A 14,043-nucleotide genomic window follows, 5' to 3' on the forward strand; every position below is an offset into this window, starting at 1 on the left:
AATGGTACCCACTGCCCAGGAGGCACCTCTGCTGCCCGGCAGGTGGCCTGGCAGGTCTCATTTCCTCCTGTAAGTGGGTCTCGAGCTTCTCCCCACATCTCGAAGGAAGGTGGCTCCTTCTAACGTGAGGGACAGGGCACAGCTAACAAGTCAAGAGACTCGGGTTTCAGGCGTTCGCCCCCTTCAGGATGGCAGGTTCCAGTAGAGAATGTGTTCGCACCGCATTGTCCGGCGCGGGAATGTTCAGACTCCGAGGAGATTAGGAGGGGGTGTTGGGGGCACAGGGGGCAGGTAGCACCTTGGACCTGGCCAGGGTCCTGCAGCGAGGTCCCCGGAAGTTAACCAGGCGCCCTCATGCCCGCAGCGGGAGCTCCTGCAAAGGCAAGGACACCCTAGGCCGGGTCGCTGCTGAGCACCTGGACCCCAGGGCGTGGCTGAAGGGTGTGGCCAGGGCAGGGAGGGCTGGGGACCCCCGGAAGGGGCGAGGGGAAGGGGAGCCATGCCTAAGGGCTGCTGGCCTGCTTCCCTTGGGCCTGATTTTCCGTATGCCCTCTTTTCTCCCATCCTCCATATCCCCCCTCTCTGGATTCCCCCATCTCTGTATCCTGTCCCCCATCCTCACCTTCCAGAGCTTTCTTCCAGGGTTTATTTTGTGTGAAAGTCATCTAGGTTTAACCCTTCCAAAGGATATGTCAAAGGAGGTTAGGGTTCCATATCTGCACAGTGGCTGTACTGGCCACTGGCCACGCGTGGCTGCTGAGTACTTTGAATGTGGCTACTGAAACTGAGAAACTCCATTTATTTTATTTTATTTTATTTTAATAAATTTAAAAGCTGATAATTCAGTTATTTGGAAAACTTTGTGTTTGGAGCAACTTGGGTACGTGAATATGCGTTTTCAAAGGTAAATTTTTATGAAATCTAAATATAGATCAAATATTTTCAATGATAATTTAGAGAGTTGAGTGAAGGGGAAAAGAATTTAAGGTGGAACCTAAAATGGGATTAATAGACAATGCAGCAAAGTCCTAGAATGTTTATTAAGGAAATAAGTATAGGTTTTTACCATTTGACACTAACGAAACAGAGCGAAGAGACTGAAGACCTGCCCTTCGTGAGAGGCAAAGAAGCCAGGGCCTTCCCTGTGTCCCTGCCCCAGCCGGGGCCTCGTCTTTGTTACCTTCACCTGCCATGCGCCCAGCACAGCACCTGGCCCCTCCCAGGGGTCAGTGGGAAGCAGAGAAGCTTCAGCAGTGCTTTCCTGTAGAGGCAGCCAGTGTCAGGGAATGAGTGAGAACCTGAGGAAAGCTTTCCCAGCTGCAGGGCTGGGTCCTCAGGAGTCCCACACGGAGTAGCAAGGAGGGTGACAGTGTTGATCCTTGGAGCCCTCTCCCTGGCTTTGTTTCATCTGAGCCAAGAGGGCCGAGAGCCCAGGCTGTGCTGAGGAGGGAGAGGGCAGGAAAACTCACTGTTTTCACCTCCCCCATAACTCTCCCTTTTTATGAATAGCCATTGTGCCAGGTACGATGCTCTCTCTGTGCTCTCACAAAATCTGTCCCTAAAAGCTGTAGAGAGCTCTTTGAAAGACAGCCTCACAGCTCTGGAGTGGTTTTTGTTGGTTTCTGATTGGCAACTTTGGGACGAGGCCAAGAAAGCATCGTCTGATTCCCACTGCTCAGTCCTGAGGGCTGTCGCTGCTGTCATTTGATCAGCATCAGGCTGGTGTGCTAATGGCAAGGCCGGATGCCACCCCTGGCTCCAGGGCGGTCAGAGGTCTCATGCACGTGCACGCACGCGCACACACACACACACACACACACACACACAAGTCTCCATCTGTAACTCTGCCTAGCAAACAAGCTACAAAGACATAGAGCTTGCCACCACTAGAAAAAGTTAAGACAGTAGAGAAGAGAGAAGACTTCTCAGAGTCAAGGGAGGAGGAGAGGGAAAAAGACGATCTAAAGAAACCTTTGCTTCAGGAGGACATCTCATGCTGTCAAAATGAGAGTGGGAATCAGAAGGTTCTCTGTGAACTGCAAGATGTCAGCCAGGAGAGGTTGGTGGTGGGGGCCTCCTTCTCAGGCATGGAACTAACTGGTCTCTGCTGGGCTTACATCGGTGGGTGGAGAATAAAGGAGTTACGTCATCCCAGAAACTGTCTTTGTCACTTGGAGGGAAGACCATGAAGGATCTTTGTAACATTCCATTATTTCTGGTCCCTGAATACCATGATGCCAGCCCCTGCACGGATAACTTCCTGCTTTCATAGTTTGAAAATATACTTTAACTCAGCCATGGCTCTATATCTTCTTCCAAGTCAGAGAAGTTGGTAGGTCCCAATTCCAGGTTGACAGTAGGGACACAGACCGCAAAGGTGGTAGAGATAAAATTTGGGCAAGAGAGACAAAGCCCTTCAACCATTTTGCTTCTGCTTCCTTTAGACACAAAAGCAGCTTAGGTCACCTCAGAGTTCACGTCTCCTCAAGGAGAGAGAAGGCAACAACACATCTCCAAGGAATAGCCAAATTATTTATAAAATCTGTAAAGTATGAAACATAACGACACCCCTGACAGGAGGTTGGGTCAGGCTTAATATTCCGTCCTCACACTTAGGGCTTGACAAGCAACTTCTGATTCCAGTTCTCATTCCAAAGTGAGACTTTTCCAGATCTTACGTGTCTTCTCTCTCTCTGAGGTCCATTCAGTGCGTCTGATTCAGATGTAAAGCAATTATACTCCAATAAAGAAGTTAAACAGACATGCAAAGAAACAAACAAACAAACAAAGGGCAGGACTTGGAAAATGCCTCTACTATATTACAAAGAATATCTCTTATTTTCTTTTTGTCTCAGACACCTTGACCCTTCGTGTTACCCCTGTCCCCCCAGCTGTAAGGTCAGACTAAAGGTTTTGTCATAGCAGAAGGAAAGCAGACAACAAACCCTTCCCTGAGGAAGGAAACTGAATTTCAAGAGCAGAGCCTAAGTCTGAGTGCAGAGAGAGTCCGTGTTCTGGTCTGAAAGCATGGATAAGAAGCAGAATTCCCAGGACACTTGAAACCACATTCAAGTGAAGCCCTGGATGAGAGTGTTTTCTAACCATTAAGAGCCCGCAGCGGGCGACGTGGTTTGTGCTCCCCGAATCCGGACCACTTCATGGTCTCACACTCAGGAAGCAGACAGCTCAGACTTCCTACCTCCTAGGCAAGCTCTCCCCATCCATGCTCCCACTGGGGGTGGCATGGCATCAGATGGTGGGGTCCCCCAAGGGTCTGGGGTGCTTGTGGGTGGAACTCCAGAGAACCCTCAGGTATTTCAAGTGTCCAGGGAGCCACAGCAGGTTGTGTCCAAAGCCAGGTCCTTCCTTGGACACGCCTGGGCATGCCAGGGCCTCAGGCATGGGCCTCAGTCTCCTGCTTGATGGCCGGTTTGTAGATGACTCCTTTGTTGGCAACTTTTTTGCTGCTGGAACAGCAAGGACACATGAGTATTGTCAGTCAAAGTGGAAAGAGAGGCAAGAGCAGCCCAACTCAGCTATGGAATGAGGCAAGTCAGATTCCTCCCTTGGAGACCTTTCTCCAATTCTGTTGGTCTTGGGAGGAAACGCCCCCCAATAAAGCATTAACCAAAAGGGAACCTGTTCATATTTCAACTATTCTCTTTTAACGCTTGACGATACTAGACCTGCATTTTGACGAAGGTCTCATTACCACCCTGCTTCAAATCTCTGATTCCTACAGGGTTTCTGACAACCTCTTTTTTTCATACCAGGAAAAATAAATTAGTTTTTAGAAAAAACTAAACGTGACAATAAAAACACAAGCAAAGGGCATCAATGTGAATAAGAAATCAAAAAATTTCCCTCAGTTTTCTTCTGGGTTTAGGGAAGAAAAACCGGATGTCAAGATCTTAGAAAGAAGACAGCCTTGGTGCTTGTGTGTAGGTAAATGGGACCTCCCTTCCAAATCAAGAGGCTTGTCCAAGGTCTTAGCAGTGGCAGCAAAGCTGGCAGACACACCTCCAACTCTGAGTGCAATGACTCTTGAACCACCAGCATCCAGTGTCTCACTGGATCAGTGGTGTTTGGGAAATGGCACTCCTAGGATAAGTGTTGGTACAGGTGACAGGGCTCTTCGTTCTGCAGGCTGCCTTCCCGAACAGATCAATCCTCATGGACACAAAGCCGCCCACTCCCATCTTGGGCCCAAATCAACTCACCTCCTCTTCCTTCTGAAAAGCCAAATGGATACTACCAGGACAATACAGATGCCCAGAACGCCAGCCAGGGCCACAGAAAGGGCGATGCCTGTTGAGGGGTAGTGCACACTCATTACAATCCTCCCTTCCCCTTCATCTCATCCCCATAGCACATGTGTGCGCAGTCAAGTGACAGCTGCAGAATCATCCACAGAAAGGTGTAATTTCCCCATCTCTGTTCTTAGGTTCTGGTCTTTGGCCTAGCAGGATTGGCTGGAGTACTCACAGGGGGCCATTTGCAAACTGTAGCGATTCTCCAGCAGGGGTTCTCAAACTTGCACCAGCATCATCTGAAGAGCTTGTGTCTAATGTAGACTTTTTTTGAGCCCAACCCTCAGAGACTCTGATTCAATCTAGAGTTAGGCCCAGGAATCTGCATTTTAACCAAACACCTCTAGCTGATGCTGATGTATGTGGTCCATGAACCACACTTTGAGAAACCCTGGGCTACAGAATAAGAACTTATTCCATTTTTGCTTGCTGGATTTAAGCCCCCTTGAGATGCCTCTTTATCAGCTTTGGCCCCAAGTTCCATTACACAGTCCTAAGCAGTCCGAAACAACCAGGGCCCATTGCCAAGGTCCCTGGCTGGTCACCCAACCTCCATACTGGGCTTAGGCCTAGTTTTTAGGCAATGGCTTCCCATCCTGGCAAACAGAAGGTCTTGGATAGGCTTTTTGAATGTACACATGCTATAAAGTGATTAGGTTGTTCATTAGGGGAGCATTTGATTCGCAGCTCATCTTTGAATCAGAGAGTGACTTGAGGGAAAGACACACAGTGAGGGAGGGGGTCAGGAGTCAGAGTGATAGCACAGAGAAGCAGAGAGGATGGGCTTGAAGAATCACAGGCCCAGATCACACCGAGAATCACAGTGATCACCCAGCTGCAGCATGCACGGCCGGTTGGCCACATACCCAGACTCAGTCCTGTGTAGGTAGGGTCTGGCACTTCAAAGGGGAGAGGAAAAGACAGGAAATTAACCAAGTCAAACCCTGGCAGATTTGACCAGTGTGTTGAGCAAAGCTCTACCTTTTGTTTGGGTGGAGGTACAGGGCTGATGCAGCCCTTCTGGGGATGTTCACTTGGCTCAGGTGCCCCATGGGGTAGAGGGAATTGCACACCCAGGGAATTCACGCCGTGGTCCCTCCCTCTGGTGCTCCTTTAATCATAGCAGTCTCTTTGCGTGGCTAAGACTTCAGTTTTTGATACAATATGGCCAACTTGGAGGGTGAGGAAGGGTAAGAATCAGAGTCTACCTTGGTGAGCTGTCATCTGCTTCTCTGGCACCTACCTCTCTTCCTCAGCAAGGAAGCTGGCTGGGGCCAGCAGAGTTTGGTTGGAACCTGTCACCAGCCTTCTACACCCATCCCTATCCAGTACTGTTGTCATGGTTTTGTTCTGTTTTTGCTTTGGCCCCGGTGGACAAACTGGAGAAACCCCTCCACCATACCAGCCTCTCTTCCCTGCTACATGGAAACAGAGGAGTGTGGCTTCTTCAGCAAGTTATTGTTGGAGATGAATGGGGTGAGTTAGTGGGGTCCTCAGTGGGGCTGAAATAGTGCCCAGTGATCTAAGGTGAAATCCCATGGTCAGCCTGCTAGGAACCTCTCTGGGGAGGGCCCTGAGTGAGCCTGTCCTCCCGAGTAACACAGAGGAGCCCAGTCACAAAGCCCCCAGGTCACCCCAGCTGCTTCCAGGTTCTCAGAACTACTCCTCATTCTTCCAGTCAGATTCTCCATCTAAAGAAAGTCTCTGCTTACACACACCCGCCTGTCTGGTGCTTTTCTGATCTCAGTAGAAACTTCTAGCTTGTGGTGCGGGGGAGGGGATGGGGGGGTCGTTCCAGTTCACACTGGAAGCCAGAGTTGTGCAGATGGTGGCCACCCAGCCAGACACTCAGGAGACCCTGTGCCCATAGAGCCCACCATGGTGACGGAGACCCTGGGAGAGCCCTGATCAAATGTGAGATGCAGGCAGAGGGCCAAGGACCACCTCCCTTTGGGGCACTTGATACCCTGGGGAACCAGACCTGAGACTGCAGGGTGAGGTTTTGCTCAGCCCCTTCTCCTGCCATCCGGCCCCAGTCTGGCTGATTCCCTGGGGCCATCAGCCCCGAGTTCTTTCCCTACTGTCTTCCTTCACAGTCTAATATTGAGCCAGTAGCCTCCGTGGTCCACAGCTGGGCCCTAGTTGTCCCTGGTCTGGCTTCCCGGGTGGCCCCAGACTGTTGAAAGGATAAGCAGGGCAGGTATGGATAGGAGCCATCCACAAAGGGCAGGGTGGCCTGTTCTCTTGGCTGTTGCCGGCCACCACTGGCAGCCCACAGCCTCCCAGGTGGCAGAGAGCGTGGCTCCCCTCATCCGATTCCCTGCCCTGAACACAGGGACCAGTCTGTGGCTTGGGGAGATTCTCAGGACGTTAGTCTCCCCCTGGGGAAAGCATCAAGTGTTTGTACAGCACATGTTCTGTTCCCTGCATGGCCTGTGGCCTCTGCACACTATAATTTGTTTTGTTTTGTTTCTTAAGGTACCTAGAGGTAACCAAGGCCTCTAGGATCTTAAAAACAACAACCACTGAAGAAAAACCCGACTAGTCGTGATTTCTTTTCCAAGCCTTTTTGATGAAATACACTTTTTTGTTGTTGTTCCTAAAGCTCCAGATGCTTGTGGTACTAAACTAGTTCTCGCCACATAAGACTGTTACTGGTAAGCCTAACCACTTGACTAAGCCGTCCAAACTGGACGGTTTCTAAAGTCGCTTTCACAGTCACCTCAAACATCCTGAGAGCCACACAGGCCCCCAGACAACTGACAGCCCTGCTCTGGGGCTGGAGGAGGTGCCCTCAGGCCATGGGCTTAGGGAGCAGAGTGAAGGCTTGGAAGCAAGGCCCCAGGCATGAGACTTTTCTCATGCGCACGTGGAGCAGCTGGGTGGCCGATCTGGAGGGAGAGTCTGGCTTTCCTGTGTCACTGAGCAGTGTCCTTGGCTGTATTAGGCCCTACAAACAACAGCCTAAGTTAAGGCTCTAATGTGGGTTCCTTGCTCCCGAATGATGACTTCTTAGGGCCTAAGTTGCCTCTTCTTGGAAACAATGAAACAAGACCAAGCAGGTATGAAGACAAGGAAGTCCCCAGAGACTGGGACAGATGCTTTACAGCCCAGTGTTTGATGCAACAAAAAACAAAGCAGCTTGACTGAGCGAGCGAAGAGCATAAGCCCCTTGGGAAGAGGAATGGCAGCGAGGGCGGCGCCTCGTGGGACTTCTACCCGCCAGGAAGCCCAGGGCAGGAAGATGAGGTTGGGATGCAGGTGAGACGGCACCAAGCACCAAGGAGAAGAGCTCCTCTGCCGAGCTGGGTAAAGCGCAGGGCTTGGGCCCCACTGGAGGCGGATGCCAGAGCACCTGCTAACTAAAGGGAGAGGGCAGGTCACAAAAGGCATCAGGAGACCTGTTGGGGCGACGAGAGAACTAGTGCCCAGAGAGAGAAGCCGAAGCCTGCATTCCCACAGCGCCTCTGGGCTGTTGCAGAGAACAGGCATCAAAGATGGTGCAGGGAGGGGCAAAGATTCACTTGCAGATTAAACACAGAAATGGTTTCTGAATGGCAAATGAGACAGGGAGTTCCCACTGAAGCACAGTGGGCCAGACAGGAGAAACGAGACAGGCTGGTTGACAGAGACGGCCCATGAGAGGCACGGGGTGAGAACGCAACAAAGGGGCCCCTGAGCTGGCAGGTACGAGGGCACGTGCCACACAGACGCGGGAGAGCTGCCTGCTCTCCATACAAGGCTCCGGTGCAAGTCAGGGTCAACAGAAGGAGGGCAGTACGACGCACAGAAGGAAATCACACAGGTAGGGAACAACTCCAGTACCGCATGCCTCACCCGGGAAGGTACAGACCTGCGAGAAGATCAGCAAGCTGCTCGCCACAGGGCACTGCTACCTGTCTGGCTGGCTCAGGTGCTGCGTCTTCCACGGGCGTCTTGCTGGACCCGAGGGATGCTGGTTAACTGTGTCTGAGGTCTTCTGAAGCCTCAGGTGCACACACAGAAAAGTCCAGTGGGAGGAGCAAGCACCTCATTTACACAGCTTGCAGTTCCTGAAACAAGTCTAGCATTTTCTAGGTCGATTTGCAGTTCTGTTTATTCAAACAGAGTTTTGAATGAAAGGAATACAATCCTTTTCCTTTCAGTGTATTATTTTAAAGTATGGACTGTTTTAGTAGGTGACATGTTCCACAGTGATTAGATACGTATACATATAGGTGTTTGTCTTTAGCAGCCTCCAGTCTTATAAAAGTGGCAGGGAGAGTTTTGGTTTAGCAGGGATTTGAGAGTTTAAATATATAAAATCCAGTTTCAGATGGTAAAACTCTTGTTATTATGCTTAATACAAGTCATAGACTCAAGTAACTGAAATGCTGGTCCTCTCTTTGGATGATGCTTTGGTAAGAAAAGCAAGGAAGATGCCCTCCGTAACCACAGAGCATAACTATCTTTTTTTTGCGGGGGTGGGGGCTCCTGGGGGTCTTTATTAAGTGATGCTTTAGTCTCAGTCTCTGCCAGGGACTGGAAGTGGGGGTGATCCCACTCCCCCCAGGTTGTCCCAGACTTGCTGTCTTAGAGGAAGGAGGCAGGAAGCCTGTTCTCCTCCGAGAACAGTCTGGGAAGCTAGGCTATCGCTGGGGTGGGGAACAGCAGAGCTGAGATCCCCGACCCTCCACCCCCAGCCCGAGCTGTATGTGCAGCCCGAGGGGGAGGGGCCGAGGCAATCCTGGCCAAAGCCTCCCACACTCAGCCCCACTCTTGCTGCTCCACTCACTGCCCTGAGCTATTCACGATCTCTGCTCTCACATTCACCTCAACACTCCAGAAGCTAGCCCCATGCTCAGCTCCTCCAGGCCTTTAGTCCTGGGGAAGGATAAAAGTAGGGAAGCCCATCAGGGCAGAGGGTCCCTGGCCAGGCAGCTTCAAGGGGCCTCTCCTTTCTGCTGTCCAGCCGAACACAGGCCCCTCCCTAGATAGTAAGGGGGGTCGTGGCCTCAAACTTCACCCCCCTCTCCTCTTACTGGCATCCCACTCTGTCCCAGCACAGCAGCCCAGAGCACAAAGCGCAGTGACCATGGGGCTGGTGGGCACAGAAGCCCTCATTGGCGTACAGGCCAGACTGTCTGCAGCCGTCGTGGGCCTGCTCCCTGCCCTGGAAGCTGGACGAAGGGAGACAGAAAGCAGACGCGGGGCACGGGGTGTGCAGCCCCTGCAGCAGGCGGAGGGGCTCTAACCCCTGCCCTGCTGTTGGTGCAGGCAGCTCCAGGCCCCTCTTCCTCAAGAGCCCCCAGGGCTCCAGAGCTGCGCAGCCCCTGCAAAGGGAGATGAGAGGGGGATGGGTGATCCTCGAGGACAGGAAGGGTCTGCAGAGAACCACCCAGACACCTGGTGTTACCCAACTCCACCCCCAGGCCCAGAGGGCCCAAACTCCTGGCACCAACCACCCTGCGTCTTGGGTGAGGAAGAAGGGCCCCTTCTGCTGTCCCTTCCCCTCAGAGGTCCAGGAACCACTCCAACGAAACGCAGACACCCGTGCCTGCCACCTGCCCCTGGGGAAAGCAGGGGGGCTGAGACAGGAAGGTTGGCTAGGGGCCCACAGGCCTCTCCTGCTCCAAGCACTTTCCTTCCTTTCCTGACGTCGTCTTGGCAACAGGGGGACCCCGCCCTCCCAGCTGCCTCCTGGGCCCTCCCCGCAGCCTGTGTGCAACTGGGCTTCCTTCCTATGTGCGTGCGTGAGTCTGCGTGTGGTGGGGTGACTACAGGTGGTGGTCCTGGCTGCCAGGGAGGGCAGGAGAGATCTGGAGTCAGCCCCGCTGCAGGGCCTGGGGGTCGGTCTCAACCAATCTCCTTCCACTGCTTGTAGAAGTCCAGAACATTCTTGATGTCCACACTGGCATGTGCAGCGGCCTGCAAGGCTACCTGCATAGGGCCTGAGAGTATGCTGGGGTTGTCCAGTGGAAGGCCTGTGATGATGGTCACCGTGCCGCTCGGGTCCTCCTCACCTGCCCCCTGGGCCCGAGTCAGCTGTTTGCAGCTGTCCAGGATCTTGTAGAGCGTCCAGGCATCTGCATCCTGCCTCTTCAGCTTATGCCGCTCAGAGCTCTTCCCCACCTCTTTCTGGCAGCGAATGTACCTGTTCCCTTTTTTAAACTCTGCCTCCAGGTATCGGATCCCATCCCGGGCCCCGGGGTGTTCCTTCTTCAGCAAATCCAGGCCATCGATCACTGTCCTTGGGATGATGACAATGAAGCGGCCACTGGTGGCCAGCTGGCGGATGACAGGGAGGTGGTGGCAAAGGGCTTGGGTGTCAGGGACGAGGTAGGGAGACATTGCTGACTGGGCCTTGGGCTGCTGCAGGCTCCCTTCCAGCTGAGAAACCTCAAGCTGAAGTTGTAGCTGGGCCATGTCTCTCATTAGCCTGTTCCGCCGAGCTTCCTCCTGTGCCATGCGGAACTGGGCCTGGGCCTGCTGCAGCAGGCTCTCCTGCTCAGACTGGGCGATGCTGACGAAGATGCCGACCTCTGGGTTGAACTGCAGGATGCTGCCTTGCAGGCGGGCAACGAAGTGGCCAAAGCTGCGGATGCAGCAGATGCACACGACCATCTCCTCTGAGGTGCTGAGCAAGAGCCGATCCGTGTCAAAGTTAAAGCGTCTGTGGGCAGCCTGGAGGGGAGGCAAGTTGTGAAGTGCCATGTCCTCTGGGAGCAGCAAGCTAGACGGGAGGTCAAGCAGTTCACAACCTTCAAGAAGATCCTGGACCTCAGGACACAGGACCAGGCCAGACTCTTGGAGTTCGCCAGCAGCTGGCAACAGATTAAGCAACACAGACAGGCGGTTCCACAGACTTTGAGAGCTCTGCGCATACACAATGATGAGGTCGGGGTTAGTCCGTAGCCAGTCCAGAAAGACTTTCACAGCAGGAAGCAGGCCTTCGGCCATAAGGACTTGCAGCTTCTCCTGGATGCTGCACTCATTCCGACAGGAGCGCCCACTAAAAACTCACTTCCCTCCGACTCAGAGCCCTCTTCAGAGGCTGGCTCTGAGGGCTTGTCCATATCCCCATTGACACAGGGCCTGCGGCTGGCCAAGGTGGGAGCTTCGGTGGTGGGCTGGAGGAGCAGGTTGCTAAAGGTGGGGGCCAGTCGGAAGCAGCGTTTAGTCTGGAACATCTGGGTGGACATGGCTTGTAGATTGCTGGCAATGCTGGCCTCACTGGGGCCCAGTGGGCCGTTGAGGGATTCAGGAGCTTCTCACCTGGCCCGAGGTGGCTCCAGGGCTGGGGACCGTGTCCCTTCCTCGTCCTCCATGTCTTCCAGGTCTGATCGGGACTCTTGGCTGTTCATTTCTGAATCTGTCTCGGCATCAAAGGCCGTTCCCCCACCTTCAAGCCTCTTGTCGGAGCCACTGTCTGAGCCCTCACTGGCCCGGGCTGAGTCATGGCTCGAGTCTGAGTCAAAGCCTTCACTCAGGTCACTGTCATCACCAGCTTTGGGTGGGTGGCGCCGGTGGCGGAGGCAGGAGAGGCGGGAGAACTTCCGGCTCTTTCTGACCTCGCCATCTTGAGATGCTGCAAGAGGAGGCTCAGGACCCGGCTCCTCCGCCTTCTCCAAGGGTTCCTTGGACTCTGGTTCATCTGTGCCATCACTCTGGAATGCGAGGACGGGATTCTCGCCCTCTTCCAGCTCAGCTTGCAGCCATATGTTGACACGATTGACAAGGTGGGAGAAGAGGGCCAGGGTGAAGGCAATGGCTGCACTGTACTGCTTGGATCCTGCTCTCTTCAAGCTGTGCACACCCATAAGGCAGATGATGACCATTTGAAAGATGAGAAAGTCCGGGAGGAAAGCATATCCACTCTCATACTCCTCATCCTCACCGGCCAGGCTGAGGTTGGGTGAGGAGGGCAGGTAGAAGAGACAGAGGTTGAAATCCTCCAGGACTGACTGGCAAAGTGATGTCAGCTCTGAGTCAGTCCACAGAGCTGCTTTTGGGCTGCAGGAGGCTTTGCAGATACATAAAGTTCACCAGCAACCTCTTAATGTCTTTACATTGCTTCTTGCTGGGAGAGAGCTTCCGAGTCTCGCACTTCTTCAGCTGGTGGTACATTTTGGCTGCCTTGTCATACAGCTGCTTGAGGTTCCCATAGGCCCCCTCAAAGGGCACTTCTGACTAGATGCCGCGCAGGTAGCAATACATGGCTTCCACATTATAGTACTTGCTGCCGGCAAGGGTGCCCAGCTGGTTGAAGGGCATTCCGACCTGGGGAGCCACTGACAGGGCTTGGTAGTAAAACCTCTCAGCTAGCAGCTCAGTGTCTACGCCAGCTAATTCATTCTGAGATCGTGGCAAATCCCCCAGGTACACTAGACATCGGTGGCATGCCATCTGTGCCCAGTCCATCTCCTTCCCTGAGGCAGACACTGGTTTCTTGCATCCTGAGGACTGGTGGTGGCCAGAGCCAAATATGCATGGGCTGTCTCTTCTCCCTTCACCCAGGCAGCCTTGTAAGTTCAGAGAGCTTCAGCTACTTGGCAGGCAGTTTTCCCATGTGCCAGGTACTGTTCTATGAGGGGGTCAGTGACATGGGTCCAGTCGATGCCGCACTGCCATTCTAGCTGGTAGTGGGACTGGATATAAAGAAGGAGATGCTGGTAGAAGCCAATACCAGCAACCAGGTGTGTCCTGTTAGCACATTCCAAGGTGCTCCGGCTGTGGATATGCTTTTTGTTAGTCTTGATAAGCTGGATAACTTCGTAGTATACCTTTCTCCACAGCAGCTCCTCAGCTTCCCTCCCATAGTCCACCGGGTGCAGGAACATAAGCTTGACGCAGAGCTCACGCAGCTTGTTCCTCAGGCTAATGTTCTCTGGTTTGAACACTTCTTGATAAGCGGTTTTGTTGCAAAGGATGAGGTCAAGTCGATGCGCAGCCTCCACCACAGCCCGGTAAAGCCACTTAGTTTGGAGGACCTTTGCTTTGGGCTCGCTGCTCTCCCCTGTGCGGGGGGCCTTGGCTCATGGTGCCCGGGCCCGGGGGCGGATCCCGGTCATAGACCCCCGCCACCTACCGCTACCGCCACCACTACCGTCTCCGGCTGTAGCCGCAGCCGCCACCGCCGCCGGCCCTGCTTGGCCGCCATAGCTGCGAGGCGGCTCGAGCATAACTATCTTAAGAGGACATATTTTACTGGAGTTTTTCTTAACACTGTGGAACCCCGATGAAGAAATAATTTCTACAAATAAGTCTGCCCAAAAAATGCCACCAGATTACATGTGGAAACTGGTTTTCTATGACCGTGCTAGCGCCTGAGGGCTTTGCCTTCCAGATTGCAGGAATGCAGGCCCAGAAGAGAGAGCCGAGCTGCTCTGGGGCGGGGGGGGGCCTAAACCCTGGGACAGTGGGCGAGGGTTATTATGCAGCACTGGGTGCTTCATGCTCTCAGTTCCCTTTGGGGGTCAGGCTGTTTGTGCTGCAGGAATGACAGGTGGTGGGACCGGGGCTCTTACCCCTGTCAGGCCAGATGACAGAAGGCCTGATGGCATCCCTCAGCACCCCCATCCCATCCCAGACCTTTAACACTTGACAGCTACGTTCTGATCTTTACGTTTTCCTCAACAAATAGATTGATTTGAATGCTGTTGGCAAATTGATAACAAAGCAAAATAAGACTTAATAAAACTAAAACTTGACAACCGGTCAGGCTTCTGTTTAGATCGTTCTGCAGGGAAGACAC

General features: G+C 53.2%; 2 protein-coding genes across 4 annotated transcripts in view; both read right to left on the reverse strand.

Annotated features, from left to right (window-relative positions):
• Positions 1-2,512: 2,512 nt before the first annotated feature.
• CA12 (carbonic anhydrase 12) overlaps positions 2,513-14,043 on the reverse strand; it is a 62,650-nt gene continuing 51,119 nt past the window's right edge. For 2 of the 3 annotated variants that reach the window (XM_082619833.1, XM_082619834.1), the window contains exons 9-10: positions 4,221-4,308; positions 2,513-3,467 (exon numbers count right to left, since the gene is read on the reverse strand). In XM_082619833.1, coding sequence (XP_082475959.1) covers positions 3,395-3,467; positions 4,221-4,308 — 161 coding nt within the window. In that variant the 3' untranslated portion in view covers positions 2,513-3,394. Of the gene's footprint in view, positions 3,468-4,220; positions 4,309-5,176; positions 5,204-14,043 lie in introns of all 3 variants that reach the window. The other variant, XM_082619832.1, reaches the window with a different exon arrangement.
• Positions 9,030-13,524, reverse strand: LOC309803511 (nonsense-mediated mRNA decay factor SMG5-like). The gene is given in 7 exon segments (XM_082619831.1): positions 9,030-11,306; positions 11,309-11,560; positions 11,564-12,280; positions 12,282-12,479; positions 12,483-12,783; positions 12,870-13,309; positions 13,311-13,524. Coding segments are annotated over 7 exon segments (3,087 nt in total). The 5' UTR covers positions 13,329-13,524; the 3' UTR covers positions 9,030-10,145.

Source organism: Mesoplodon mirus, assembly GCF_964341445.2.
Source record: "Mesoplodon mirus genome assembly, chromosome: 4".
Taxonomy (NCBI): domain Eukaryota; kingdom Metazoa; phylum Chordata; class Mammalia; order Artiodactyla; family Ziphiidae; genus Mesoplodon; species Mesoplodon mirus.